Source organism: Lissotriton vulgaris, chromosome 9 (genome assembly GCF_964263255.1).
Source record: "Lissotriton vulgaris chromosome 9, aLisVul1.2, whole genome shotgun sequence".
In the NCBI taxonomy this organism is placed as follows: Eukaryota; Metazoa; Chordata; class Amphibia; order Caudata; family Salamandridae; genus Lissotriton; species Lissotriton vulgaris.
Genome location: NC_141697.1, coordinates 352,608,069 through 352,635,179, shown reverse-complemented (window position 1 = coordinate 352,635,179; position 27,111 = coordinate 352,608,069). Strand labels below are relative to the sequence as shown.

At 43.6% G+C, this 27,111-nt stretch overlaps 1 protein-coding gene across 1 annotated transcript in view; it reads right to left on the bottom strand.

Annotated features, from left to right (window-relative positions):
• Nucleotides 1-25,697, bottom strand: part of CCDC197 (coiled-coil domain containing 197) — a 259,467-nt gene extending 233,770 nt beyond the window's left edge. The window contains exon 1 of the mRNA XM_086937717.1: nt 25,543-25,697. Within this exon, the coding sequence (XP_086793843.1) occupies nt 25,543-25,652 (110 nt within the window). The 5' untranslated portion in view covers nt 25,653-25,697. The remainder of the gene's footprint in view (nt 1-25,542) is intronic.
• Between the last annotated feature and the right edge of the window lie 1,414 nt (nt 25,698-27,111).

Below are 27,111 nucleotides of genomic sequence, written 5' to 3'. Positions count from 1 at the left end.
TATATCTTTAAAAACTTGGCTACTTGCTACATATGAGGAAACTGGCCCATTGTCCTTGAGGTTATTGTCATTCAGTGTTGTGTAGTTCCCACTAATCCATAGGGCCTGCATGTTTGTTGAACAACATAAACTTTGGGGGAGGTGCCTAGACTGATTCCGGGCACCCCCCTAGGATATGTTGGTTTAGAGACCAACTAGCTCACAGTGCCACCATAAGCCCCCCTAACCTGCAAATGTTTTCTGGCAACCACTGAACATGACAACCCTGATCCCTCAGGGATCGTGGAAACAGATCAGAATCTTTCGCTCAGTCACTTGTGTTTACTAGTGCTCAGAGAAATATGAAGAGAATACAAAGTGGACATTTTTAATAGATTTATTGAACCAACGTTATTCTTGTATAGAATGCATGTTTTGCGATAATCAGTAGACAGAAGCCGATGAAAGTGATTACAAGCACCAAAGGAGAAAATAGTAGATCCAGTTCTACCATGGTGCCAAAACAATGTCTATATGCAGGCATATAAACAAGCAGTAATAAGGCATATTCCTGCTATACAGACCCTACTCTGGGTGTACCTAGAGTGTGTGTAGGTGTAAAGCCAAGAATCCCCCCAAGGGACGAGTCAACCCCATTACCTGGCGGGAGAGAATGAAGGAGCCCGTCTTGGTCACAAACTGGACAATCCCTCACGGAGATGTCAGACTGCTGCATAGTGAAGTCTCAGCATGCTTGAACCCTGGGTGTCAGGTTAGTGCCTCCTCTGCTAATCTATTGGGATGCTCTTTATTTATAATAGAAAGCAGCCTCGTGATGTGCATATAGATTAGTTATGTTATGGATATGTAGATAGCCCTGTTGCTCAGTTAATGAAGATAAAACAACATGTGTACATAGAGAGTAGAAAGGCCTTGTACATGATGTTCTAGGCATTGTGATAATATTGTGCGAAACTAGATGTATAAACGTAATAGATTAAGGGAAACTAATACAACATTGTCATGAATGCAAATATGTGCAAAAGATCACTACAGAAATGTTATTGTGAAATATCGGACAATGTAAGAAATGAGACGCTTCGCTACATGGGCCTAACACAGGCACTTAACAACAGTTCTAATCTAGAGCAAACCATATCGGGCTTAGAGCCAGAACCCCAGCACTCCAAACCTTTGAGGTAAGGAAAATAAATATTCTGACTTTAAGGCATCTGCAGCTGGTTACGTCTTTTGGGGCTTATGAGGAACACCCCTCCGTAATTCTGTCTAACAGTGAATGTCAGGCAACATAGAACCGACGCAAAAACTGCAAAGGACTCACGCTAGAAAATCCAAGTTTCAAAGTGCACTACTAAGTGTTCGGTCCCTGGTTAACCACTGCCTCGAAATCCCTGATGTAAGTTTAGATTTGCAGCTAAATCATCTGTTTATTACAGAAACTTACATTTAAGAGTGCTCTGTGCCCAATATAGAACAAATCATTCCCCCTCCTACTGCACTATGGATGTACACCGTTTACATAGCAATGGGGGAGGAATGGTCTGTTTTTTAAAAGACTGTTGTAAAATCACAAACCATTCTATTTCCACAATAGTAAATGCAGAACACATGGCAGTCACTTTAATGACTCCTCTTCAAACAGCTATTAATGATATCTTATTACATAGGCCACCAGGCGAATGAACGCGGTCACTAGATCTTTGGTTGAAGATGTGTCCTCATGTCTATTAAACACATATAAATTAGAAGTGCACAGTGATTTCAAAATACATTTTATAATCCTTCTGATATTGATATTCATGCCATTAGTGAAGCCTTTTTGACATGTAATCTCACAGACACTAATAATGAAACTACCCATTGTGCTGGTCACTTATTAGAGAAGTCCTTTGGCAACCCCGGCATTACTGAATTTTAAGAGACTATTCCAGTCCTCTGGAAAGACCATAATCTGATTCTCATTAAGTTTGTTACCAGGTTCACTTGGAATAATACAGGGAAGGATCAATCCTTTATTAGGGCCAGAAATTGGAGTAAATTGGACATTAGAAAATGGAACTCTGGGCAGTTAAACCCAAGGCCAGTCTTTAGACACCGGAGACCCTAAATAAAATACAAAATATCATCATCAAAAAATTATTTATTAAGGTTAAAAACCTTAAAAGCTATACAAAATGTAAAACATTCACTATCACACGATGTCCTGATCATAGTATTGTCAAAGTGCATCATAAAATAAGGGTGTTGACTAAGGAGAAGGGAACTTATCAGATGGTTTGTAGCAAAGCGCAGTCCAGTGACAAAAACCTTAAAATCAGTGTACCATATACGTAAAAATCTTCTGATGAAGCCATTAGATTTGCTGTCCTAAATTGTACTCCCCCAGTTTGCCCCCCTCATGCGTTAACATATAATTATGCTGGTCAATCACAAATAAATATATCAGGTTTTAGACAGCACATATAAACATGAAATTAATAGCATCAGAAGAGTACATTCACAATATAAGATCATATGTACACAGCACATATTTATACAAAATACAATGGATAAGAACATCAGTTCATTGTCCCCCAAAATGTGCTAATAATAATAATAATAATAAAAGGGGTCTTATCATGCGCAAACATAGCCCAATGGGCGTCAAGGCGCCTAATTCAAATCCAGCTCATAACAAAGCCCCTGCAGCTCAACCTGTGTAGGCTCTAGAAAAGCACCACGTTTTTAGGGCCTTTTTAAACAGCGCTAGAGAGGGTAAGGTCTTCATCTCCATCGGCAGGTTGTTCCAGAGTTGTGGAGCAACGACTGAAAAAGCCCTGGCTCCCCATCTGGTGAGCTTAAAACGAGGGACAACAAGTTGGAATAGTCCCGAAGAGCGCAAACGCCTTGTGGGGTGGTAGCGGGTAAGCAGGGAGCTGATAGCGCCTTTAGATCCATCCTCGAGTGCTCTATAGGTCAGACACAGAATTTTGAAATAAATTCTGTGCTGAATAGGCAGCCAATGGAGGTCTCTCCTCGCAGCAGTTAAAAGCTAAAAGACGATTAACATTCTTTGCCTTTTTTCTGATTAGCAACACTATTTACAAATATAGGGGTAAACTGTCACTTAATGGTAGTCAAAGCACTGGTCGGAAAGTGCAGAATCCCAAGTTAAGGCACAGTGGTCTGATCCATTTGCATCTAGCTTTCGTATACATTGGACAGACAAGTACGACGTTTGATGCTTTCTACAGCAAAATTAGTGCACAGATAGCATAAGACCCCGTTAGAGGAGCCCTGTTTTCATTCTGAAGTATGTGTGTTTATTTTTAGAACGCCAAAGCTTAGCTTCATGAACAAAGACCTAACTGGCAGTGGTTGAACGGAGTCTACACCTGCTCCGTACATAGGGAAAGGGTAGAACTATTTGTAAAATTGCCTAGAAAATGCATCTGTGCAGAATACATTGAACATATTCCCAGAATGCAGCTTTAACAGCCCCTTTAGACCTATGAGTAACTGTACAGGGGTATCCCAAAGTTTGTTTAAGCCCAGGTTGCGGTACCAGTGACCAATGTGTTGGAACCAGGTGAGACTTGTGGTACCGGCAAGAGATGGTAACTCCATTAAGGCCTCCTTGTATACGTACAGTTCTTCAGTAACCCATTACCTTAGACAGAATAAAAGAAGTTGTAGGGCGGTACAAAACAATGAGTTCAAGGGATGTATCCACAAATAAGGGAATAATGGGCTTCGCTGGGGGAGATTGCTCAACAATCTTATAAAATGATTTTCTTGTACTGTTAGATGGGTTACGGTCAGGGTTTAAAGAGGGGAAAAAACTGGTGGTGCTCTAAAAGGGGTCTGGCAAATTTCTTAAAGGGGGGTGGCCTATCTGAGTAGGGGAGTGGTCTAAATCAAGATAACTAGCATTGTGTGCTTAAGAAAATCATAAGGTCGCATCCAGCAAAGGATAATAAAATAGGCAAAAAGGTATATTTATTAAGTATAAGCCATAAAATACCAAACACTTTAAAACATGTAAAAAAAATTTACATTACTTAGAAATCTATTGCAGGATTTCCCAAAACCCTTGAAGATATTCACTGTGTCTATTTTGCCAGGGGTTCTCACAACAATTTTCTTCAGCAGACCTTCTACCTTTTGCCAGCCAACTCACAGCATACCAGAGTGGTGGGAGGAATAGCACCTTTTGTCGCAATAGGGCTTTGCCTGCCTGCCACAATGCTGGCTCCACCTCCTGCGGTGTGTCTGATGGCCCTGGGCCACACTCACACAGGAAGAAGAGGTGCACTGGCAAAGTGCACCCATCTGCATGTAGAGTGCATGCAGATGGGTCTATTCAGCCTTTTGCTGACTCAGCCAGCCTCCTGGAGCTGCCCCCAACCCCTGTCACTCACAAACCAGACAGTCAATACACAATCAGGCAGAGGCACACAGGAAGGTTGATCAGGAAAATAGCCACTTTCTAAAAGTGCTATTTCCAAACTTAGAATTTAAAAACCATCTGCACTAAAAGATGTGTTATTAAACTCTGAGTTCGGGGATACCAGATTCCATATGTCTATCTTGCCGTTATGGGAAGATATGCATGTCAGCATGTTACACAGCATTACCCATGTTATCCTATGGGCGAGATAGCCTTTCAATAGTGAAAAACTAAATTGGCAGTATTTCACTATCAAGACATGTTACCCACACTAGTATCACCAAACAAAAACCGGGACATCTGGTCACCCTACCTTTGGCCTTTGAGGCCCGAAAATATAGGCACCTAGAGCCCCCTTTCGATGCCCCCCCAAAAAACTGTGGGGGGCTCAGACCCCAGATTTCCACTCCATAAAGAGCTACTGTGTGGCCTTTGGCCTGGTATACTGGTATACTGGAGAAGTAGCCCTAATTCAAGCAGGGTTAAAACATTTCAAAATGGTAGCTGCCCTGTGGGTGAGTGTGTCGGGAAACAGCATTTACCACGAAGGCATTACCACTACTAACGTTTACCACGTGACACTTACCACGCAGGGTGCCTTCCACGCAGGGTGCCTTCCACGACGTCTTTACCACGGGCGTGGCATTCCATCAAGTCGATCTGCGTGGGCATCGGGGGGCAGAGGGGGGGGGCGGGGGAGGGGGGGTCTCGGAGGGGGGCTGGGGGGGTCTCCCCCCCCAAAAATAACAAGCAGGCTACTTTATAAAAAAAACGAACATAAATTAAAAAGGAAAAGGAAAGAGCCTCCCCCAAAGACGTGCCGTGTACGTCAAAAAAGCAGTCCTTTTTTTATTTTGGTATAAGTGTTTTGACGCTTGTTTCAATGGAGGATGGAAGTAAGGGCTCGTAATTTAAAGTAAAATATGTGTGTAAATCAGCTTAAAAAACGGGTTGCAAACGTGACTGAAAGTGTATTTTAAAATGTACATTTAATTTGAACAATTGACCTTCTTCGTTGTATTTTTTCATCCATCTTGGTTGGGGACACGTCTTTGAAGGGTCAGTGAAAGTGATAAAAGACAAATGTTGTCACTACGCAACATATTTTTTTGTAACCTATTACTTTCATTGTGTTTATTTATGCGTCGTTTCTGCTTCAAAAACGTTTGGTGCATCATTACGTTATATGCGTGGTAAAGTACTTCGTTTTAATTTTCAGCGTGTTAAAACCTCTTGCGTTGTTAAATTCACGTAGTATTGGCATGCGTGGAACTTGTTTGCGTGCTATAATCATATATTCCTGTGTGTCCTTACTTTTCTCTGAGTGGGGACGCCAATTAAGCCTATCATCAAGTTTGACTCGCAAGTACTCTGAACTACCAACTCTATCTAGAACTGTAACTCACAGTCTAATTTTCCCTCATAGCTCTTGAGCGGGTTGATTCCCAGTACTTTAGATGTGCAATATGATTGAAGAAGTCCAGTACATTTTCCAAACCCCTTGGAGTTCGAGAAATCAAAATGGTATCATAGGCGAATATTAATGCCGTTACAGAGAACCAATTTAAATTTGGTGAGTCAATGAGGCAGACAATCCTTGGATCAGCTAACTCCTATAAAAACATTAAAGCATTATAGACATAAACCCTCACCAGCATGGTAAAATGGACATCTTAGGGAGACTAAACAACTATGTAGGAAAGTAGAGAGAAGTTGGCATAAGACAAGATCCGCAATGGAAAAACTAAGTTGCAAAAATCAACTTGGAAAATGCAAAAAGTTGGTCAGATATTACAAAAGAGAGTACAGTCATTATGTTATGTTATGTTATGTTATGTTATGTGATTTTTATTTGGCGCACAGATGCTCCAGCTAAGGAGCGTCCTGGCGCCCGACACGGCAGCTACACAACACAACTAAACAATAAACAACATAAGCATACTTATTATCGGACTTTGAATGCAAAAAATGCAACAAAAGAGCTCTTTAATATCTATTAAAAATGACACGCCCAGAGGGTGCAACATGTCACATCTCCCCTTATCAGGAGCTATGCAAAAAGCTAATGGACTTCTTTGAAGAAAAGATTAACACATTAATAAATGATATAAGCCTAGAACTCAAGACAGAACCAACTTGGTCCACTTTTCAACTAACATCAGAAGAGGATATCTGTAAAATGTAGACAAGGATACAATTAGCCTCTCCACTAGATCCTTACCCTATCTACCACTTAGAAAAAATCATATATGCCATTGTCCCAGTAATTGTCGAGCTCTGTAATTCATCCTTACAGATGAATTGCTCTTCTACAAAAGCCTGTCCTGGGCCTTAATAGATTGGCCTAATTACCATCCTATATCATTGCTCCCCTTGTTGGGGAAAATCACTGAAGCAGAAGGAAACAATTGAATATATTCCTAGAAGTGAATAAACTACACCTTACATCCGGTGCTGCCAATCTTTATGAAGGGTTTCAGCACGAAAACAGCACTGACAGTAGCCACCAGTGACATCTGTAGAGCCCTGGCACATAAGTCATGGTCCTCCTCGACCTGCTAGTAGCATTGGACACCATCTCACGTTCTATATCAATGGAATGACTGACCTGATCTAGGGATCAAAGGGTGACTCTGAAATGGGTTTCTCTCTGAGCACACACAAATCATTTGTCTATGTGATTTTCTTTTGATGGTTGAATCAATCGAGGTGGGGGTGCACCACTCAGCAGAGCATAGTTCAATCTTTGTCTCCCCATTGGCAAAATTGATTGATGCTTACGGTTTCCTATTCTTTGTTTATGCAGATAACACTCAACTCCTCTTAAAATTAAACAGGGATACCCCACACTTCTTGAACTGTATGATAGGAATCTCTGAATAAATGAGAGATAATCAGCCCTCACTAAATAGGAACAAAACAGAAGTGATCATTTTTTGAAATCAAACCTTATGGACTCAGCAGTGGTGATCTCCTCTTTTGGGACCTCTTCCAATACCAGAACAGATGGCAAAAAAAATTTGAGTCACATTTGATTCGAATCTCTCCTAAATACTCATATAAACAAAATAGTATCTACTTGCATATGTCTGACAACATTCATTACCAAAATCTTGTCCCTGCTCCCATCATCCTCCAAAATCACAATGGTTCACACATTAATAATATAACATCTGTTCTACAGTAATTCTTTACTAATTGGCCTCCAAAAATACGCTACCCAGAGGCTACAAGTAATTCGAAATGCTGTAGCCACATTAGTCTTAGACCTACTCTGCAACACTTCTATCTCCAACCATTTGTGTAAATATGCCTCTGCTGTAAAGTTTTAACTTATATCGTCAAAAATGTATAAATATATGTCCTCAGTGTTCAGAATATACATACCTATACCTGCTAGGAGGTCGAGATCATTCTTTCAACACCAACTCCTAATTTCCAAATTTGTAATTGCAAGAATTGGAGGCAGGACGCCATCAAGCTTTAACTCCAAAGGCTTGGAAACAATGGCATTAACAACATGTGGTTAAAAACTTTTAAGAATAGATTGGTTCAGAGATAATTAGAACTCATTAGTTAAACAAAAAGTGCTGAAGTGTTGCAGTGTTTCCAATGTTAATTCCAACCTGTTGCTGGACTGCCCTCTGTCTCTCTATTTTTGGTGTTTTCTGCCTTTTTATTTCTGTCCCTACCACACTTTTGGCATTTTTTCCTCATTTTCGTCTGTGCCCTTTTTCTGTGCTTTGCCCCTGTCGCTGCGATCCCTTTGGCCCGCCCCCCTCCAGTCCAACTTTCCCTGCTGTCCGCATTTTCCGCCTCCCATCTTTCCAGCCCTACCACACACTACTTTAATGGCGGTTGTGCGCAGCAGGTGGCCAAAGGCACACCAAAGTTCAGCGCATCTGCGCCTGTTCTCGCCTGGACTTCGCCCAGCGCCACAGACCCTGGTACTGGGACCGTCCACCGATACACAATGCCAGCACCCTCCTCATCCGGATGCCGTGCCGCATGCCACCCTGCATCACTGAAGGACACCCAAGGACCCTCTCCTGCCGAAACTGAGGCTGCGCCCTGTCCACCTCCGCACTCCAGCTACTCCCGCCGCCCAACCAACCAACAATGGACCCAACTGCATCCTTCTCAATGTGTTTTCCCTTCACAAACATGCCACAGAAATCTGGGAACTCCTTAACTCCGTCTCTCCTAACATCGCCTCCCTCATGGAAACCTGGAAAACTCCCAGCTTTGACCTGGACATCGCCACCGCCATCCCAGATAGCTACAAGATCATCTGCAAGGACCGCGCCAACCGACCAGGAGGAGGCATAGCCATCGTCCACAAAAAGACCCTACGCCTGACCACCCACTCAGATGACCTAACAACAAAAATGGAACACCTCCACTTCTAGATCCAGACCAACCCCTAAACCACCCTCCGTGGCACCCTTGTCTACTGAGTACCGGTCCCCCACCTGCCCTTCATCAAAGCCATTGTCAACTTCATCGCCACCCAGGCTCTCTCATCCACTGATTACATCCTACTCAGCAACCTCAACTTTCACCTGGACAACCCCAATGACCAGAACATTGCATCCCTTCTGGAGAACCTCACCAACATAGGACTCGAGCAGCTAGTCACTGCTCCAACCCATGCAGCAGGACGCACACTCAACCCCGTTATCTCCACCAGAGGAAACATCACCTTCAGCCATACCACCAAACTCTTCTGGACCGACCACAACTGCGTGCACTTTGCCTTCACCAAACCCACCTTACATCAATGCCCTCACCACCCACCCCAGCCACAGTTGGAGCAAGGTCACCGAAGAGCAGCTCACCACCTCACCCTGCACTACCACACCACCAACAGCCGCCAATGCCAATACCACAGCACGCAATCCCCACAGATGGATCTCCAACTGCTCTGACACCCTGGCTCCCCTCAAGAAGGCACCTGGCAAGCAACACTCCAAGAAATCCAGCTGGTTTACTCCCGCCCTTCATGAATACTGATGCACCTGCAGACGACTAGAGAAGAAATGGAGGAACAACAAAATCCCGGAAACCCACACAACCTTCAAAGCCGCAATCACTGCACTCCCCCCCCCCCTCCTCAAAACCACTAAGAAAATGGCCCTCCAGGACAGAATAAACACCAACGCACACAACAGTAAAGAATGCTTTGCCATCGTCAAGGAGTTTACCAGACCCAACAGCGCAACCTTGGATGACACACCCTCACAAAACCTCTGCGACAAACTCAGCGCCTTCTCCCACACCAAGATCAGGCAGCTCTATAACGGTTCCAACACCCAAGACCCTCCCACCAGTCCAGACACCACCGCACCCAACCACACTGCACCCCAACAGATCCTGCTCAAATGGACCCCACTCACCACAGGCGATACTCCCACAACTATTAAGAACATCCACTCTGGAGCCCCCTCCGACCCATGCCCACACCACATCTCCCATAGAGCAGCCACCGCCATCGCCCCGAACTCCGCTGCACCATCTACTGCTCCATCGAGACAGCCACCTTCCCTGATGACTGGAAACACGCCAAGATCAACCCTCAGCTAAAGAAACCATCCGCTGACCCGGCAGCCCTGAAGAACTCAGACCTATCTCCCTACTCCCCTTCGCAGCCAAGGTAATCGAGCAGGCCACAAACACCCAACTCTCAGAGTTCATCGAAGCAAACATGTCCTGGCCATCTCTCAATCCGGTTTCAGAAGCAACCACAGCACCGAGATCGTACTTCTCGCCGCCATCGATGACATCCGCTCCCTCCTCAACTGGGGCAAAACCACAGCCCTTATCCTTCTGGACCTCTTGGCCGCCTTCAACACCGTCCCCCACCACACCTTAATCACGAGACTCCACTACGACAGCATCTGCGACAAGGCCCTGGACTGTATCCACTCCTTCCTCACCGATCGTACATAGCGATCCAGACTACAGACTACCTCCATTCCTCTCTGACCCCACAGAGATCAGCTGCGGAGTAACCCAGGGCTTCTCCCTGAGCCCCACCCTCTTCAACATCTACATGGCCCCTCTCACAGCCATCATCAGGAGCTATGGAATCAACATTGTCTACTACGCAGAAGACACCCAAATAATCCTCTCTCTCACCAATGAACCCACAACTGCCAGAAACATCTTACACAGTGGTATGAAGGCCATTGCCACCTGGTGGCCCCCCGCATTAGGAACTCTGCCCATCCCCATGGACCACTCATGAAACCTCAGCCTCATACTGGACTTCTCTCTCACAATGAACCCACAACTGCCAGAAACATTTTGCACAATGGTATGAAGGCCATTGCCACCAAGATGAAAAACAGTTGCCTCAAACTTAACTCGGACAAGAGCGAAGTCCTCATCCTGGGACCCACACCTTCAGCATGGGATGACTCCTGGTGGCCCACCGAATTAGGAACTCTGCCCATCCCCATGGACCACTCATGAAACCTCAGCCTCATACTGGACTTCTCTCTCACAATGAACCATCGGATCAATGCTGTCTCCTCATCTTGCTTCCACACTCTTCGCCTGCTTCAAAAGACATTCCAATGGATCCCCACTGAATCCAGAAAAACGGACACACACACACTCATCAGCAGCAGACTTGACTACAGCAATGCACTCTACACCGGTGTCATCCAGAAACTTCTCAGGATACTACAGAATGTTCAAAATGCTGCAGCCAGACTGGTCCTCGACATCCCCCATTGCAGCCACATCACTGAACACCTCTGAGAACTCCATTGGCTCCCAGTCAACACTTTCAAGCTCCTCACACATGCCTATAAAGCCCTCTATGACCCAGGACCAGTATACCTGAACCACCGCCTCATTCCAAGTATCCACCAGACAACTCCGATCACTGTCTTTCAGATCCATAAAACTAGAACCAGAGGAGGAGGATTCTCCTACCTTGCCGCCAAGACCTGGAACACCCTGCCTCTCCACCTCAGACAATACCAGTCGCTGACCCAAATCAGGAAGGATCTCAAGACCTGGCTCTTCGACTGAACCTCAGCACTCAGATGGTACAACACTCCCCATGCCCCCCCCCCCCAGTGCCTTGAGACCCCAACGGATGAGTAGCCATGCTTTGTAAACCCTGATTGATTAATTGATATTGCCACAGTGTTTCTGTCAGTAGATTTGTTTTTAGCTCTGAACTACTTCTCAACTAGTTTAGAGCCTAGTTCAGTGTATAGAACAGTGTTTACGTAGTCCCTTTTTCACCCATATAATTTATTTTAGTACTAAAGGGAATACTTACCAAAATGTCTGGCGTACAAAGTGTAGTGAAGTGAGAATTATACACAGGATCACAAAGCTGTTGAATGAGTAGTTTTTTCTTACTCCAGTCTTAGGTATGAATTGCTCCTGGACATCCTTTCTTGATTAACAGTTTTCTTTACTCTACATAGGAGTTCCTTTCTCCAAGTCTAGGTAAAACTAACTCAGAAATTTCCAGGAGTAAGACTTGTTTACATAAATTAATAGCTTTGCAAATCACAAACCATGTTTATCCATAAGTAAAAGTTTTTCATCTTGGAGCAATTAAGAGTAGGTCTTAGCTAAGCCCTGGCTAAGACTGTAACCGGTGTGCAAATGCAACTGCTGTGAATTTCAACAAGGCCAGCTAGGTGAATCGCTCAGTAAAAGAGGTCAGCGCACTAGTTCCCATTTTATGCTCCAATGTAGGAAGTGAGCAATCAGGATATGAGTATCACATCCATGTGTGGGCGTAGATCCACTGGAAAGTGGAAACAAGGATGAATCAAGAGCGTTGCTTTACAAGGAAGACACCAAAACCAATGGAAGGTGGGCCAGTAAACCAGTGGACTCCCCCAACCCAGAAGGACAACCTCGCTGAACACAGTTGGCCCAGGATGATGTCCACAGAGTCTTTGGAGACTAGGATCCAGAAGGGATTCCCTGGAGGAACCTGCTACACTACAGGAGAGAGCCATTTGGTCCTAACCGCACCGGTTCTTTTGGAGGACCAAGGCAACAGGAAAGTGAAGGGGCAACTGAATAATAACCCGTTTCTCAGGTGGAGGGTTTTCCCCGGATATGGTTTTTTAACTGGATCTCAGCGGTTCGTAGAAAAGAGGAATAGAGAGACAGAGCAAAAGAACGGTGTTGACGATAGAATATAGGCACAATCCCCTATACTTGTCACATAATCACTGATGTTGTTGAAGAGTTTTATAATAAGATAAGTCCAGATATTAAGGACATGCTTCATTGTTTTATTTAGAGGACCACCTTATTTCTTGAAGAAACCTGACTGGAGACAGAGAGCTAGGAGACTTATGTTATTACGACAAGAGGAGAACCGTGCATGACCAAAAGAAACAACAGCCTGCAGTGAACCTCAATTCAGTTATTTAATAAAACTATTCTGGTTAAAAACTTGATGCTGGTGTTCTCCCTGACAAAATGGTTACAGTGGTGTCAGAAGTGGAATATGGAACCAGACATGACCTAGCAAATAACTATGGAGGATATGATTAAACAGCTGGCTGAGGGAAAGAGACATATTTAACAGGCAAAAAATTCTCAACAAGATAGGGAATCTATACAAGCAGCTTTAAGGACCCACGGTAATATGACCTTAGATATGCAACAAGCCTACGACTTAGCTATTCAGAAATTGACTGATGCTATAGCCAGTGTGAAGATGCATCCAAAAGTTTCAAACTCAGTATTACAAAAGTTTCAAACTGGGAACACCATGATTACTTTTTTTTTTTTTACAAATTTTGAACGTGTAGCTACTTCAGCAGCTTGGCCTCATGAAAGCTGAGGTCATGTTTAACTCCTCTTTTGTCTGGATGATTACAAACTGCCTACAAAGTTGATAATCCAGCCGGAACCACTCTGTACGAAGATATAAAGAAAAGTATTTTAAGAAAGGCTGGAATATGATGATGAATATTACAGCGCTAAGTTTCGATGAGAAAAATGGGCACCAATGACAATCCTAGAGCCCTATATTACAGAGTACAGGATTTGGGAAATCGCTGGTTAAAACTAGGCCTGGGTAGTAAATTCCGTTCCGTTCGTGGAATTTGGGTAATTTCGCATTCGATGGAGAACGCGAAATTGCCCAAAATTCTGCATTCCGCGTCTTCGTGAAATTTTGTGCTTGTTCGCGTTCTCAAATGTGTATTTGCGAGATATTACCCCCGAGCACGCAAACAGCGATTGCGAACAGTAAAAAAGCATCGCGAACAAGCAATTCCGCCTGTTTGCGGAATTTCTGCGTGTTCGTGGATATTTTTTACCGATTTGCGTAACGCGATTAGGCAAATTCTGCCCACCCCTAGTTAAAATCCTCAACCTCCACCATGGCTGAGGTTGCAGAGATGTTATTTCTAGAACAATATTTAAAGGCACTCCCTACAACTACAAGAGCATGGATCAGGCAACAACCTAACATGATAGTTACCCAATCAGTTGAACATGCATGTGCCTTCTACAGGTCCCCTGAGTTTAAAGCCAATGCACCTAAAAGGACAGGTTATACTATCATTCTCCTGCAATTTCCTAAAAAACTCTCCACACCGATCCATACCTGAAACCAAAATTGTTCCAAAGACAACTATGAGAGGGATAAATCAAGGCTCACAGTGTTATCAGTGGGCCGAATGGGGCCATATCGCGAGGAATTGTGCACAAAAGGCAAAGAGAACTGAACCCACGGAGATAGGAATCACCAAGGGATGGGACCTTTACTTAGGTGGGGCCATCCGTGATATAAAACACAAGTAAACCTCAATGGAAAATCGCGATTCCCGTGTGTGTACATGGAGACAAAAAGCTATATCCTGTTGCCGTTCTACTCCAATGGCAAGGAAAAATTACTCTTCTTCGCGTAGGGATTATACCCAATTTAGCCAAGGACCTTATAATCAGAACAAACTATGACTATTTCTAACAGCTGTTGGACTATGAGAAAAGTATGGAGAACGAGTTAAATTTGGCTAGACAAGGCACACTTTCAGCAGGATGATGTTTAATAGGCATAAACAAATGATAATGAGGGCTGAAAAGCATAGGATTAAGAAAATGTTTATCTTACCTAAAACAGAAAATTGTTCTTTATTTGTTTCAATAGATAAGACATGGGAACACCAAACTAGTTTCAGGACAGCTCAACGTGAGGACCCGAATTTGGCACATGCCTGGGCACGGGCCTCCCCCCTGTATAACAAGAACTTCCTTATACAAAGGGGCCTTTTATATAGGGTTACTACTCAAGGGGAGTTAAAGAGAATACAATTGTTCGTACCACTGCCATTCCAGCAACAAGGATTGTGTCTAGCTCATAGTGAAGTAGAGGGTGGTCATTATGGCAGGGAAAAGACGGAGGAGTACTTATTAAGAGGATTCTTTTGTCCGGGTGTTCATGCTGACGCTAAGAAATATTGTGCCTCTTGTGAATGATGTCAGAGAGCCAACCAGGTGAACAAACCCAAAGTTCCCCTATGACCCCTTCCTATTATTAAGGTACCATTTGCGAGGCAGCGCATAGATTTGGTGGGACCTCTAGTTACCTCTTCAAGGGGATACCAATATATTGTAGTTCTAGAGGAATATGCTACGTAATATCCCGAGGCCATTCCCTTGTCCAGTATGAAAACACCTAATGCTGTCCGAACAATGATTGAATTCTTCATTAGAGTAAGGTTTCCAAAGAAATCCTAAAAAGACCAGGGTACTCAATTTATGTACAAACTAATGACCCAATGTTAGACCTGGCATCTTTTGGTTTGGTTTCCCCTGTCTTTTATGCCTCTGGCCTCCTGTTTTTGACTGGGTGCTGCATTTCATTTTTGCTGGTGTTAGGAATGTGGGTACTGTACCACTGCTGACCAGTGCTAAAGTGCAAGGGCTTCCTGTCTAAAATGTAATGGTATTTGCGTCTCTATGATTGGCCTATTTGATTTACTAGTATGTCCCTAGTACAGTGCACCTTGTGTTCCCAGGGCCTGTAAATTAAATGCTACTTGTGGGCCTGCAGCACTGATTGTGCTACCCACATGAGTAGCCCCGCAAACATGTCTCAGACCTGCCACTGCAGTGTCTGTGTGCGCAGTATAAACTACCATGTCGACCTGGAAAGTGCTCCAACTTGCCAGGCCCTTGCTAGGCCCAAACCTTCCTTTGTATTATATGTAAAGCACCCCTAAGGACATGTACTGTTGTGTTTTACATATCCTACAAGAGAAATACTGCTAATTTAGTTTTTCTCTACCGCAAGGCCTATCTCTGCTATAGGTTAGCAATGGAGCTGTCTTGTAACATCTTGCAAGTGTATCTACCAATTGGGAGCTGATAGACAGTTGGAGTTTGGTGTCTCTGGAGTCACAATTTGAAAACACATCTTTTAGTGAAGTTGTTTTTAAATAGCAGGTCTGAAAATGCCATTTTTAGAAAGTTGACAAGGTAAGAACACCCGACGACTACAGACACCCCTGCGCCCGATGCCCTCACAGCCTTGGGTGGTCGAACCTATGGAGTCCAGGCATTCCCTATTAACCCAACCAGCCTCTCTTGCTGATGGTCGCTCTTAGGAAACCTCATTGCCTAAGCCTGCAGTCTTTCTTCCGAACTGGAGATCTCCATTGGAAACATCAGGGCTCTCAACGTCTTCTTGACACCTAGATTCCGGCTGCCCCTGTGCCGCTGGTGGTGCAGCTCATGTGCTGATTGCTGGCTCCTGCAGTGCTGATCTTAACCTCAGGCACAACCGAGTGGCCTGCTCGTAAGCAGCCCCTGACCGATGGCCACCTAGCCCCATTGGCTAACATTGGGCCTCTGCACTCTGCACCTGGCCACCCTAGTGCCACTGATGGTGCAACTCAAGTGCCTCCTTGAGCCTTGGGGAACCTTGCCTCTAAACCCCAACAGCTATTCTACTTACTTGCCTGCAAACCAATAACACTCTTTTCTTCCATAGGAACCGATGTTATGATTGTTCTCCTAAAAATGTTCTGTTTAACTGACTTTTGTATTGAAACAAAAGTAACTTTCTTTGAACCAAAAACGGTCATACTTACTTTTGTTTTGTGAGATCCACTGTGTGGTATCTAGGCATATCACCTCAAGTAGTTGAAGTAACTGAAAAGTAATGCAAATGTAGTTGAAAGTAATTTCAATGTATTCTGAATGGTTTTAAAAGAAAATACAAACCAGTAATGATTCCAATGTCAAATACAAATGTATTTTTTGTAAAGATTTGCATTTGAAAACATATTCTACCTACATGGGTCAACTCCTGCTTGGCTGCAGAAATAAAACCTAAGTATACCTTATTTTATACTTACATAATTGGACTGGAATCTGCCTCTGAGTGTGTGCCATCAGTTCTTGCCGAGTGAATACAGTAAATACTTAACACACCCTCCCGATAAGCCTAACTGCTCGACCACACTACCAGAAATAGAGCTGTTAGTGATTATCTACTTTAGCCTCTGTTATACCTCTGGGGATCCACTGGACTTTAGGAACACTATACCTCACTTTGGTATAGCATATACAGAGCCAGCTTCCTACAGTTATTGTCCTCAGTTTGTGTGAATCAGAGCCATTTACCACTGATGTCTCAGGCCTTAACGCTACTATTGGAACTACATTTGATAATCAAGTACCTCCACATGTATTTCACTCACAGGGTAGCAGAGTCGAGCAACCCAATTCTTAGGGAGGTGGTGTGGGATTAGTGACTCAGCCTTCAACAAGTAATAAATAGAAATTCACACATGACTGCACAGCCAGTACCTTAGTTTTAAAAAGGAAAAGTCACTTATTGCTACTCACACAACTAAAAAAACAAAGAGATAATTCACAGAAGGCAATTAGTCAGGTTAAACATGGGAACACTATCCACGGTGTTCATGGGAGAGTTTCTGTTGGTAACAGTACTTTGGCCCATTGTCCTGGTGGTGGAGAATTCCTGGGGCACTATGGATAGTTCTTGTTGCTCAGTTTCACTTTACAGTCCCTTGTGGGCCCCAATAGTTAGGGAGAGGATGTGGCCTTATGGCTAGAGCGGGCGACCTTGACACTGGGGCACCGAGTTCAAGTCTCGGCAGGGGCGCTCAAGATCCTGTGATTCTGGGCAAATCACTTAATCTCCCTGTGATTAACAAAAAAAAAGCAATTGAATGTGTCTATCTGCAGCGCAACTGGTGCTCATGTAAAGCGCTCCGATACCTTTGGGTCATGTTTGCGCTATTTAGAACTCAAGAAAAAGTAATAAAAACAAATTTTAAAAATAGTTGTTTTCCATTCTCCTTCTGTCTGGGTTCATTGTCACAGTACTCATCTGTGTGGCCAAAGTTTATGTGGCTTATTGGAGGCAGGGCATCTATTTCTGCGTCAGTGTCAGCCAGAGCACGCCTCTTTGCTGGTGGTGCACATTTTGCATGGCGTACTCAGCAAAGAGGTTGCTGGGTTTGTTCGTGCCCTTCAAGCGTGTTTCCTCTCTTTTACCTGGATAGCTGACACCTGCTTATCAGGTCAGTACTGGTAGTTCTGGCACTGGTGAAGAGGAGGCTGCGTTGAAGTTGTAGTGCTTAACATCTTGGTAGTATTGTGGCTTGGGCTTCTTCCTTAGGCCCAGCCAGAACCCACCCCTCAAACATGTTAGGTGCCTATCCAAGGTTACAGTAGTGATACCTTTGTGTAGCTGTGGTATCTACATGATACTTTTAATATTCCCTCATGCATTTCAACTGCCACAGCAGTTCTTCCTGCACCTGATTTCTTTGTGGAGCTCAATAGTTTCCTCCAGAACTCTCTCTGTCAAGTTCCCGGCACCCTCCTATTCAGGTGGTGGTAAAGTGGACTGAGATGGGGACTAGAACTGTTTCATAGCTGCCTGAAATTACTAACCCTTCAATCCATGGGTGCTTGTCTTCAACGATCCATGTAAGTAGAAGAAATCATACAGCGAGCCTCAAATGTATGTCATAGGTTTATGTTGAGAAAACCAAATATGTCATAATAGGCTGTGAGAAAAGCAACGTTGCACACACTCCTCTTACTTTCAGAGTGCGACAACATACACTTAAGCTAATCATTAACTGATAGTGGAAGCAAGGTGAAAAATGATGCTTGGGAAGGGACAACATTTAGGCCTGATTATAAGTTAGGCGTAGTGGTAATTACTGCATGCAGAGGTAAATAGTGAATGACTTCAATGAATCATCTGGTCACGAGTTAAAAAATGCATGTGCTATTTAGCATGTCATTAATACCAGATGTTTGTAGTCCAAATGCACTATTTAACGTATGCGCTATGTACCAACGTATGTGATATTTACCACATGTAAAAAATAACACAAGTGGTATATAACACCCAATTACAAGTATGTGAGGTCATTCAAAATCAGTGGAAAACACCACCTTAAGATTCCTCCATTCAAACACAGATGGTAAAAATTTCTGAAAGTGTAGGGAATAAATGAAAAACTCTAAAATACAGAAAAAATAAAATCAACACAACAATGCAAAAAAAAAAACACTGACCTCTGAAAAAAATCTCACACACATACCTGCACACAGGGCCAGACCAAGTTAAACAGCCATGGACAGGAGAAGCTCTCACAGGTTTAATCCAGCAGCAGCTCTCACTTCCATTCTGCAGCACTCTACCATGGGGACACAGCACTACTTGACCATTATATCATGCTATGCCAGGTCCTTATTCTGCTATAACAAACCATGGTGCAAAAGGATGGAAACCAGGCCACTAATCAATTGCTTAAATAGTTCACCAAGGCAGGATAAGAGACATGTTTGACAAAGTAAGGCTAGAACCTGCAAGGGAAACAACCTTTACAACGCAACTTTTACAACGCACTACCATTACAACGAAAATTTTACAACGCAACATCCATTACAACGCATGCATTTACAACGCAACCATTACAACGCATGACACTACAACGCACACCACTACAACGCATGTCATTACAACGCAGTCATTACAACGCATACCATTACAACGCATAGCATTACAACACATAATACCCTTACACTATCCAACACTTACCCTACTGTTGCACCCCCTGGAGTTAGAATAATAATTTGTACCCCTACTCTATCCAACACTTACTCTACTGTTGCACCCCCTGGAGTTAGAATAGTAACTTTAACACCTACACTATCCAACACTTACCCTACTGTTGCACCCCCTGGAGTTAGAATAGTAATTTTGACCCCTACACTATCCAATACTTACCTTACATGCAATGTAATGTTATGTGTTGTAATGGTATGTGTTGTAAATGTAGTATGCGTTGTAGAGGAATGCGTTGTAAAGGTAGTTTCAAAGAATTCGTTGTAATGGCATGCGTTGTAATGGTATGCATTGTAATGGATGTTGCATGGTAAAAAATGCGTTGTAAAGGTAGGCATTGTAAAAGTATGCGTTGTAACGTCATACATCCACCTGCAAACATGAGTCCGCTTGAGATCCAAAGTATACACAGTGAACCATACAAAACATATTTTCATCATTACATATATTGTGGAACCCAACATAGAGATCCACTCCCAACTCCCTTCCTAAAAATGTTAGCAGTGCTAGAATTCTTTGCAATAGACACTAGACAGCAGACAGTAGGATTTGTGCGTGGCATTTCTCAATCAATCTTTAGCAAAATACTTTGCTAAGTGATGGATGCCTTGCAGAGAGTGAGTGAGCATTGTATACAGTTCCCTTTGGCCACCCACACGTGTAGTGCCAGCAAAGCAAACATCTTTGCTACAGCAGCGTTTCCTGGCATCCTAGTGCCAATTGACTGCACTCCTGTACACCTAGTGGCCTCACGATAGTCAGGAACAAGTATGCTGAAACCATAAAAGGAATTAGTATCATGCAACAATGTCTCAATGGGAGTTAGTAGAAAGTTACAATTCACTAAAAAATTAATTACAAAAAGAACAAAAACACAGTTCCAGTTTTGTTGATTAGATGTAGCTATATTGTCGACAAAAGGCATACAAGTATGCATCACGTATTATAAATGCAACATCCACCATGTTCTTAAGAATGTGTACTAAGTACAAGGTGAACACGTGCTCATGAAAGAAATATTTAAACATCACAAGTGAAGCATGTGAAAAGCAAAGGTACAACAGTATATTGGAAACTATTTGGGAGAATATTATGCATGAATTGTTTGGAGATATTGAAAATATGCAGGATCATGTCACAATGCAGGATCCTATTTTAGCATGCACGAGGAACCATAAAATGAAGCACGCTATTTTTGTGCAATTGCTGTGAGATGCGGATCTATGTCTACAGAACTGCTGTGTCAGGTGCTCTGGACAAAACTGTAATGTCATAATCCTGACAAGAAGCAATGTTAGTCATACTGTGGCAACATTGCATCCTTAAGCTAATGGGCAAACAAATACACCCGTCATAGTCACAATTACAATGCATTATGATTGTTGTAGCCCGACCTCAATAAATATTTACAAAAAGGGGTGGTGAGGGACAGAGTCTCTGAATTAAGCAGAAAGCTCTCACCCAGTCAAAAGATCAGGGCTAGATCCAACACCGTTTTTTAGCTCACTGCACCATCCCAGTTTCAGAACCTGGCTGTATGCAAATTAGTCTGTTCCTGTCCCAGTGCATGATGGGAACAGGACAAACCAAACTACAGAAGCCAATTCTTACACTGGGAAGGAAACAAGCTCCCGGGGACCGGTTTCTGGCATTACAGCCGTCTTCGGCCCGGTTTGCTTGAATCCTGATGGTGCAATGAGCAAGGGTCTCACATCTGAGAATACCCTTCCACGCTTAGGGTGGACAAAAATATTTACAATATTTACCATATTTGCTGATTTGCATATAGCCAGGTTCTGAGCTGGGATGGGGCAGTGAGATAAATAACGGTGATGAATCAAGCCCTGATCTTTGGACTGGGTAAGAGTGGTCTGTTTAACTCAGACACTCTGTTCATCACCACCCCCTTTTTGTAAATCGTTTTTGGCCACTATAGGTGTGGCAGGGTATACTCAGACATGAGTCCCTTTCTCACTGCTCCATCAGGATTCAAGCAAGCCGGGCCGAAGAAGGCTGAAATGCCAGAAACCGGTCCCCGGTAGCTTGTCTCCTTTCTGGTGAAGAATTGGCTTGGTAGTTTAGTCTGCCCTGTTCCCATGATGCACTGGGCCAGGGACAGACTGATTTGCATATAGCCAGGTTCTGAGCTGGGATGGGGCAGTGACATAAATAACGGTGATGAATCAAGCCCTGATCTTTGGACTGGGTAAGAGTGGTCTGTTTAACTCAGACACTCTGTTCATCACCACCCCCTTTTTGTAAATCGTTTTTGGCCACTATAGGTGTGGCAGGGTATACTCAGACATGAGTCCCTTTCTCACTGCTCCATCAGGATTCAAGCAAGCCGGGCCGAAGAAGGCTGAAATGCCAGAAACCGGTCCCCGGTAGCTTGTCTCCTTTCTGGTGAAGAATTGGCTTGGTAGTTTAGTCTGCCCTGTTCCCATGATGCACTGGGCCAGGGACAGACTGATTTGCATATAGCCAGGTTCTGAGCTGGGATGGGGCAGTGAGATAAATAACGGTGATGAATCAAGCCCTGATCTTTGGACTGGGTAAGAGTGGTCTGTTTAACTCAGACACTCTGTTCATCACCACCCCCTTTTTGTAAATCGTTTTTGGCCACTATAGGTGTGGCAGGGTATACTCAGACATGAGTCCCTTTCTCACTGCTCCATCAGGATTCAAGCAAGCCGGGCCGAAGAAGGCTGAAATGCCAGAAACCGGTCCCCGGTAGCTTGTCTCCTTTCTGGTGAAGAATTGGCTTGGTAGTTTAGTCTGCCCTGTTCCCATGATGCACTGGGCCAGGGACAGACTGATTTGCATATAGCCAGGTTCTGAGCTGGGATGGGGCAGTGAGATAAATAACGGTGATGAATCAAGCCCTGATCTTTGGACTGGGTAAGAGTGGTCTGTTTAACTCAGACACTCTGTTCATCACCACCCCCTTTTTGTAAATCGTTTTTGGCCACTATAGGTGTGGCAGGGTATACTCAGACATGAGTCCCTTTCTCACTGCTCCATCAGGATTCAAGCAAGCCGGGCCGAAGAAGGCTGAAATGCCAGAAACCGGTCCCCGGTAGCTTGTCTCCTTTCTGGTGAAGAATTGGCTTGGTAGTTTAGTCTGCCCTGTTCCCATGATGCACTGGGCCAGGGACAGACTGATTTGCATATAGCCAGGTTCTGAGCTGGGATGGGGCAGTGAGATAAATAACGGTGATGAATCAAGCCCTGATCTTTGGACTGGGTAAGAGTGGTCTGTTTAACTCAGACACTCTGTTCATCACCACCCCCTTTTTGTAAATCGTTTTTGGCCACTATAGGTGTGGCAGGGTATACTCAGACATGAGTCCCTTTCTCACTGCTCCATCAGGATTCAAGCAAGCCGGGCCGAAGAAGGCTGAAATGCCAGAAACCGGTCCCCGGTAGCTTGTCTCCTTTCTGGTGAAGAATTGGCTTGGTAGTTTAGTCTGCCCTGTTCCCATGATGCACTGGGCCAGGGACAGACTGATTTGCATATAGCCAGGTTCTGAGCTGGGATGGGGCAGTGAGATAAATAACGGTGATGAATCAAGCCCTGATCTTTGGACTGGGTAAGAGTGGTCTGTTTAACTCAGACACTCTGTTCATCACCACCCCCTTTTTGTAAATCGTTTTTGGCCACTATAGGTGTGGCAGGGTATACTCAGACATGAGTCCCTTTCTCACTGCTCCATCAGGATTCAAGCAAGCCGGGCCGAAGAAGGCTGAAATGCCAGAAACCGGTCCCCGGTAGCTTGTCTCCTTTCTGGTGAAGAATTGGCTTGGTAGTTTAGTCTGCCCTGTTCCCATGATGCACTGGGCCAGGGACAGACTGATTTGCATATAGCCAGGTTCTGAGCTGGGATGGGGCAGTGAGATAAATAACGGTGATGAATCAAGCCCTGATCTTTGGACTGGGTAAGAGTGGTCTGTTTAACTCAGACACTCTGTTCATCACCACCCCCTTTTTGTAAATCGACCTCAATAAATGGCAGCAGAGTCAATGGAGAGTTATTAGCCCCTATGACTTCACGTACATGGGTCAATGTGATTATGTGTAACAAATTACATCAGTTATTCTTTACAATCATGATGGTTCTCAAGAAAAGCCAACTTTTTAACTACCATATGTCCTTACAACTCTCATGTATGTTATCTATGATCCCTCTGAACTTGAGACCTTCTTTCATGTCTTCCACTCCTGAAATGTTGAGGGTAGTCATCATTATGTCCTCCCACAGTTTGAGGTACAGTAGAGGTGGGGAACTACCACCAGTTGCCATGCTTTAGTGCCAGTGCTTAGCAACTCACTTAATTACCTAGAATCTAGAGTGTTTAACGTTCTCAATGTCATGTGGTATGTTGGTTCAGTATTTATTCTGTCTATACCAACACTTATGTTCTTGTTAATGTTTGGTGGCATCTTGACCACGAGATGACACATTGGACTACTTCTTGGCAAGGACTTCCACTTCGGGATCCATAAAAACTTGTACTTCCTTTCCCTGCCAGGTTTAATGATGGAAGAGTCTGGTAGTAGGTTTCTGCTTGTGATGACTGAGTGATATCAGTGGATGGTAGTGGATTCTGTTTGCTTTGTTTCAAGTTGCTTTGCTCACACAAAATTAATGCTTACACACTCCCACATAGGAAGGAGTTGTTGGTGTTCTTTCGGGGTGTCCTAAGTCCCTTTTCTGTGTTGATCTGGCTGTTTCTGTTCTATCTGAATTAATTTCCTCACTCTAGGAACCTTCCGGATGTTTTGTCCATGTGCTATTTATCGGATTCTGCAATTAATGCATGTGCTAAAAAAAGATACATTTGGTATTTAACACATGCGCTAACTAACGCTTCCATTGTACACTATAAAAAATCATAATCAGTGTCATTTAACATGTGTTATTTAGCAAACCCAGTGGAATCGGTACTTATCCTATGTGCAGGTTTGGTGCTATTTGCCCCCAAACTGGTAATCAAGGGCAGAGTTGTTCCAAAACGTACACCGAAGACGAGTCAAGGTTAAGTAGAAAAGAACGACATTAATAAAACCCAACTTTTGAGGGCTAACGCAATTCGTTATGTATGGTTCTTCATGGTCCTAGTATGAAGTTATTGCACTCTTAATCCCCCTTGCTAACACTGTTGAAATTCCCCTCTTTCTTTATAAGAACCCTGTGTTCGGTTACCTTCTTTGCTTCTATGGTCATCCCATTTTGTTATTTTCCAGCAGGTTCGTCCCATTGGCCCGCTAGGTAATATCTTTCATTTTATCCCCATCCCAAATGTAAAACAAGATTTCTTTTAATGTAGTTGCTTCTGACAACTACATGCGTTCATTGTGAATATGCCTTGTTTTGTATGATGCTGTGTACCAAAGTCTAGCTGAACTGTACTGGAATAAAATTTGAGAAAGGAAAAAACATCGTAAATGGATATCGTGAGGTTTGCTCCAACTGAGTTTTTTCCAATGCGTGACACTCACACTCTTAACCTGACCCGAGTCGAAGTAAAAGTTAACAAGTAAGCCGTTCCATCTTTTTTGGAGAGGTGGGTTCGGTTGGGGTTATTAGGGGCCTCGGTGCCACAGTGGGATGAATCTACCTCTGACTGCTGTGTTTCAATGAGCCATTGTTGTGTAAATTCCGTCAAATAAATTAAAACAGAGCAAGACCAAAACATATCTGCTATAGGGACATAGGTTTAAGTGTACAACACTGAAATGAGCAGACATGCTAACGTGCCTACCGCTAAACTTTGAATGTCATGCCTGGCATGTGAATTCATATGAAAATCATCAGTCACAAAACTTTTTTTTAAAAACTTCATACCACATCCTTCTCTCAATAATATATATTTTGTGAGAATTTTAGTAGCCCTCGAAAAGAGCTGAATTCGCCTCTAAACATCTAACAAGTGCACGTGCAGAGATATTTAAAGCAGTGAATTCTGAAATGATCAGTTACGAAACATAACTTACCTTCCTTCTTCTAACTGCGTCACGAAAACGTTCCTCTTCCTGTTTTCTACGTTGAGCATATACCTGGGGTCTTTCCGTTTCATTATGGGCAGCACCACCGCGCCTGCCATTGTGACCCTTGGCTTGAATGAAACTTTTTGTACTTTTATGGTAAAGTATTTTGTGCGGTTTCCTTACAAAAAAAAATACTAAATAAAATGAATCTCTTATGGGTGTGTAGCTGGCGGCGGCCGACGGCTAGAAAGCAGGGCGTGCGGGAAACTGGTGCAGGAGCGCTCCATGCTGCTGTACCTTTGTTCACAGAAATATATACCCTGAAGCACAAGATTCTCATGCAGGGAAGGTAGGGGCTACTTCAGTGTATAAGCATTCCGTTGCCGGGGCAACCCTGACGACGTAACAAAAGGCTCCACCAATCAGCTCCGAGTCGTCCTGGAAACCAGGGAAGCTACTGTGTGACTTCATTGTAGATTTGTTCTTGTTTTACGGTAGAAGGTAGCCGCCTAAACCAGCATTAAAACGAGCAAGTTCCACAATGAAAAAAAGTAGCACTTCCATTAGTATTTTGTCAGTGCCTCAGTCTAAGGCCATCTGGAAATTGCCAAGACCACACTCCTTTATGCCAACTCACTCTCCATTAAAGCGGCATTTTTAAACGTTGCCTTTTTTTTTTTTTTTTACAGGGCTCTCCGTAAAGCGACTACTGTCTTTCAGCTTCAGTATTACAGCACTGTGCTTTTATCATAAAGAAGTATATTGTAGAACAACTCCACCCATCACACGAAGCGTCTACCCAGGAAGAAGTGCGAACGGCAACTGGCTCAGCTGCATTCGAACCACAACCAAGTGAACACCCCATGCGTGAGCCACATATTTAAACAAGCACTGGCGTTGCCAATTGGTCTCGCAGTAGGAAAGTTGGAGCTATTGGTTTTGTAAATGACATTTTATATTTATGTTTTGTGATTTACAATGCCAATACTTTTAACTTTAGCAAATGTGACACTTTTAGCATTTGTAATGCCACATGTTTTGTATTGACATATCTTAGATGTATTGATATTACAAATAACAATGGCTTTTCATTTTTTTAAATAATAAATACTTAAATAAAAGTGATTGTAATTCATAATGGCAATGGTCCGAAGTAGATCAAATAGTGCAAGGCGGTACCAAGGAGGAACTACTAAGCTTATTCATAAATGAAAAGCAGCGGCTTCACAAGGACAGTAACAGGAGCCAATTGAAAAAAATGGGTGGGAAATGGGCGGGGCTTCTATGCCATACCTCAATACAGCATGCCTCACAGAGCAGTGAATGCGCTGCCCAGTCAGTGCTGGCCGTGTCAAAGCACTTTATTTTCAAAATCGAGCCATGTTGCCAGAGGCCTTTCCAGAGCCAGATGGACCTCTTGTTACCTCCGTTTTACCAAAGGGGTGAAGGTGTCATTCCCGCTCTCTCACTGGGGCTGGCCGATTAACGAATGCAGATTGAGCAGCGGGCCTGAGCAGAAGTGGCTTCACTTGTATTCAGCTGTGGCTCACCATTATGAACTAATCGTGCACAAGA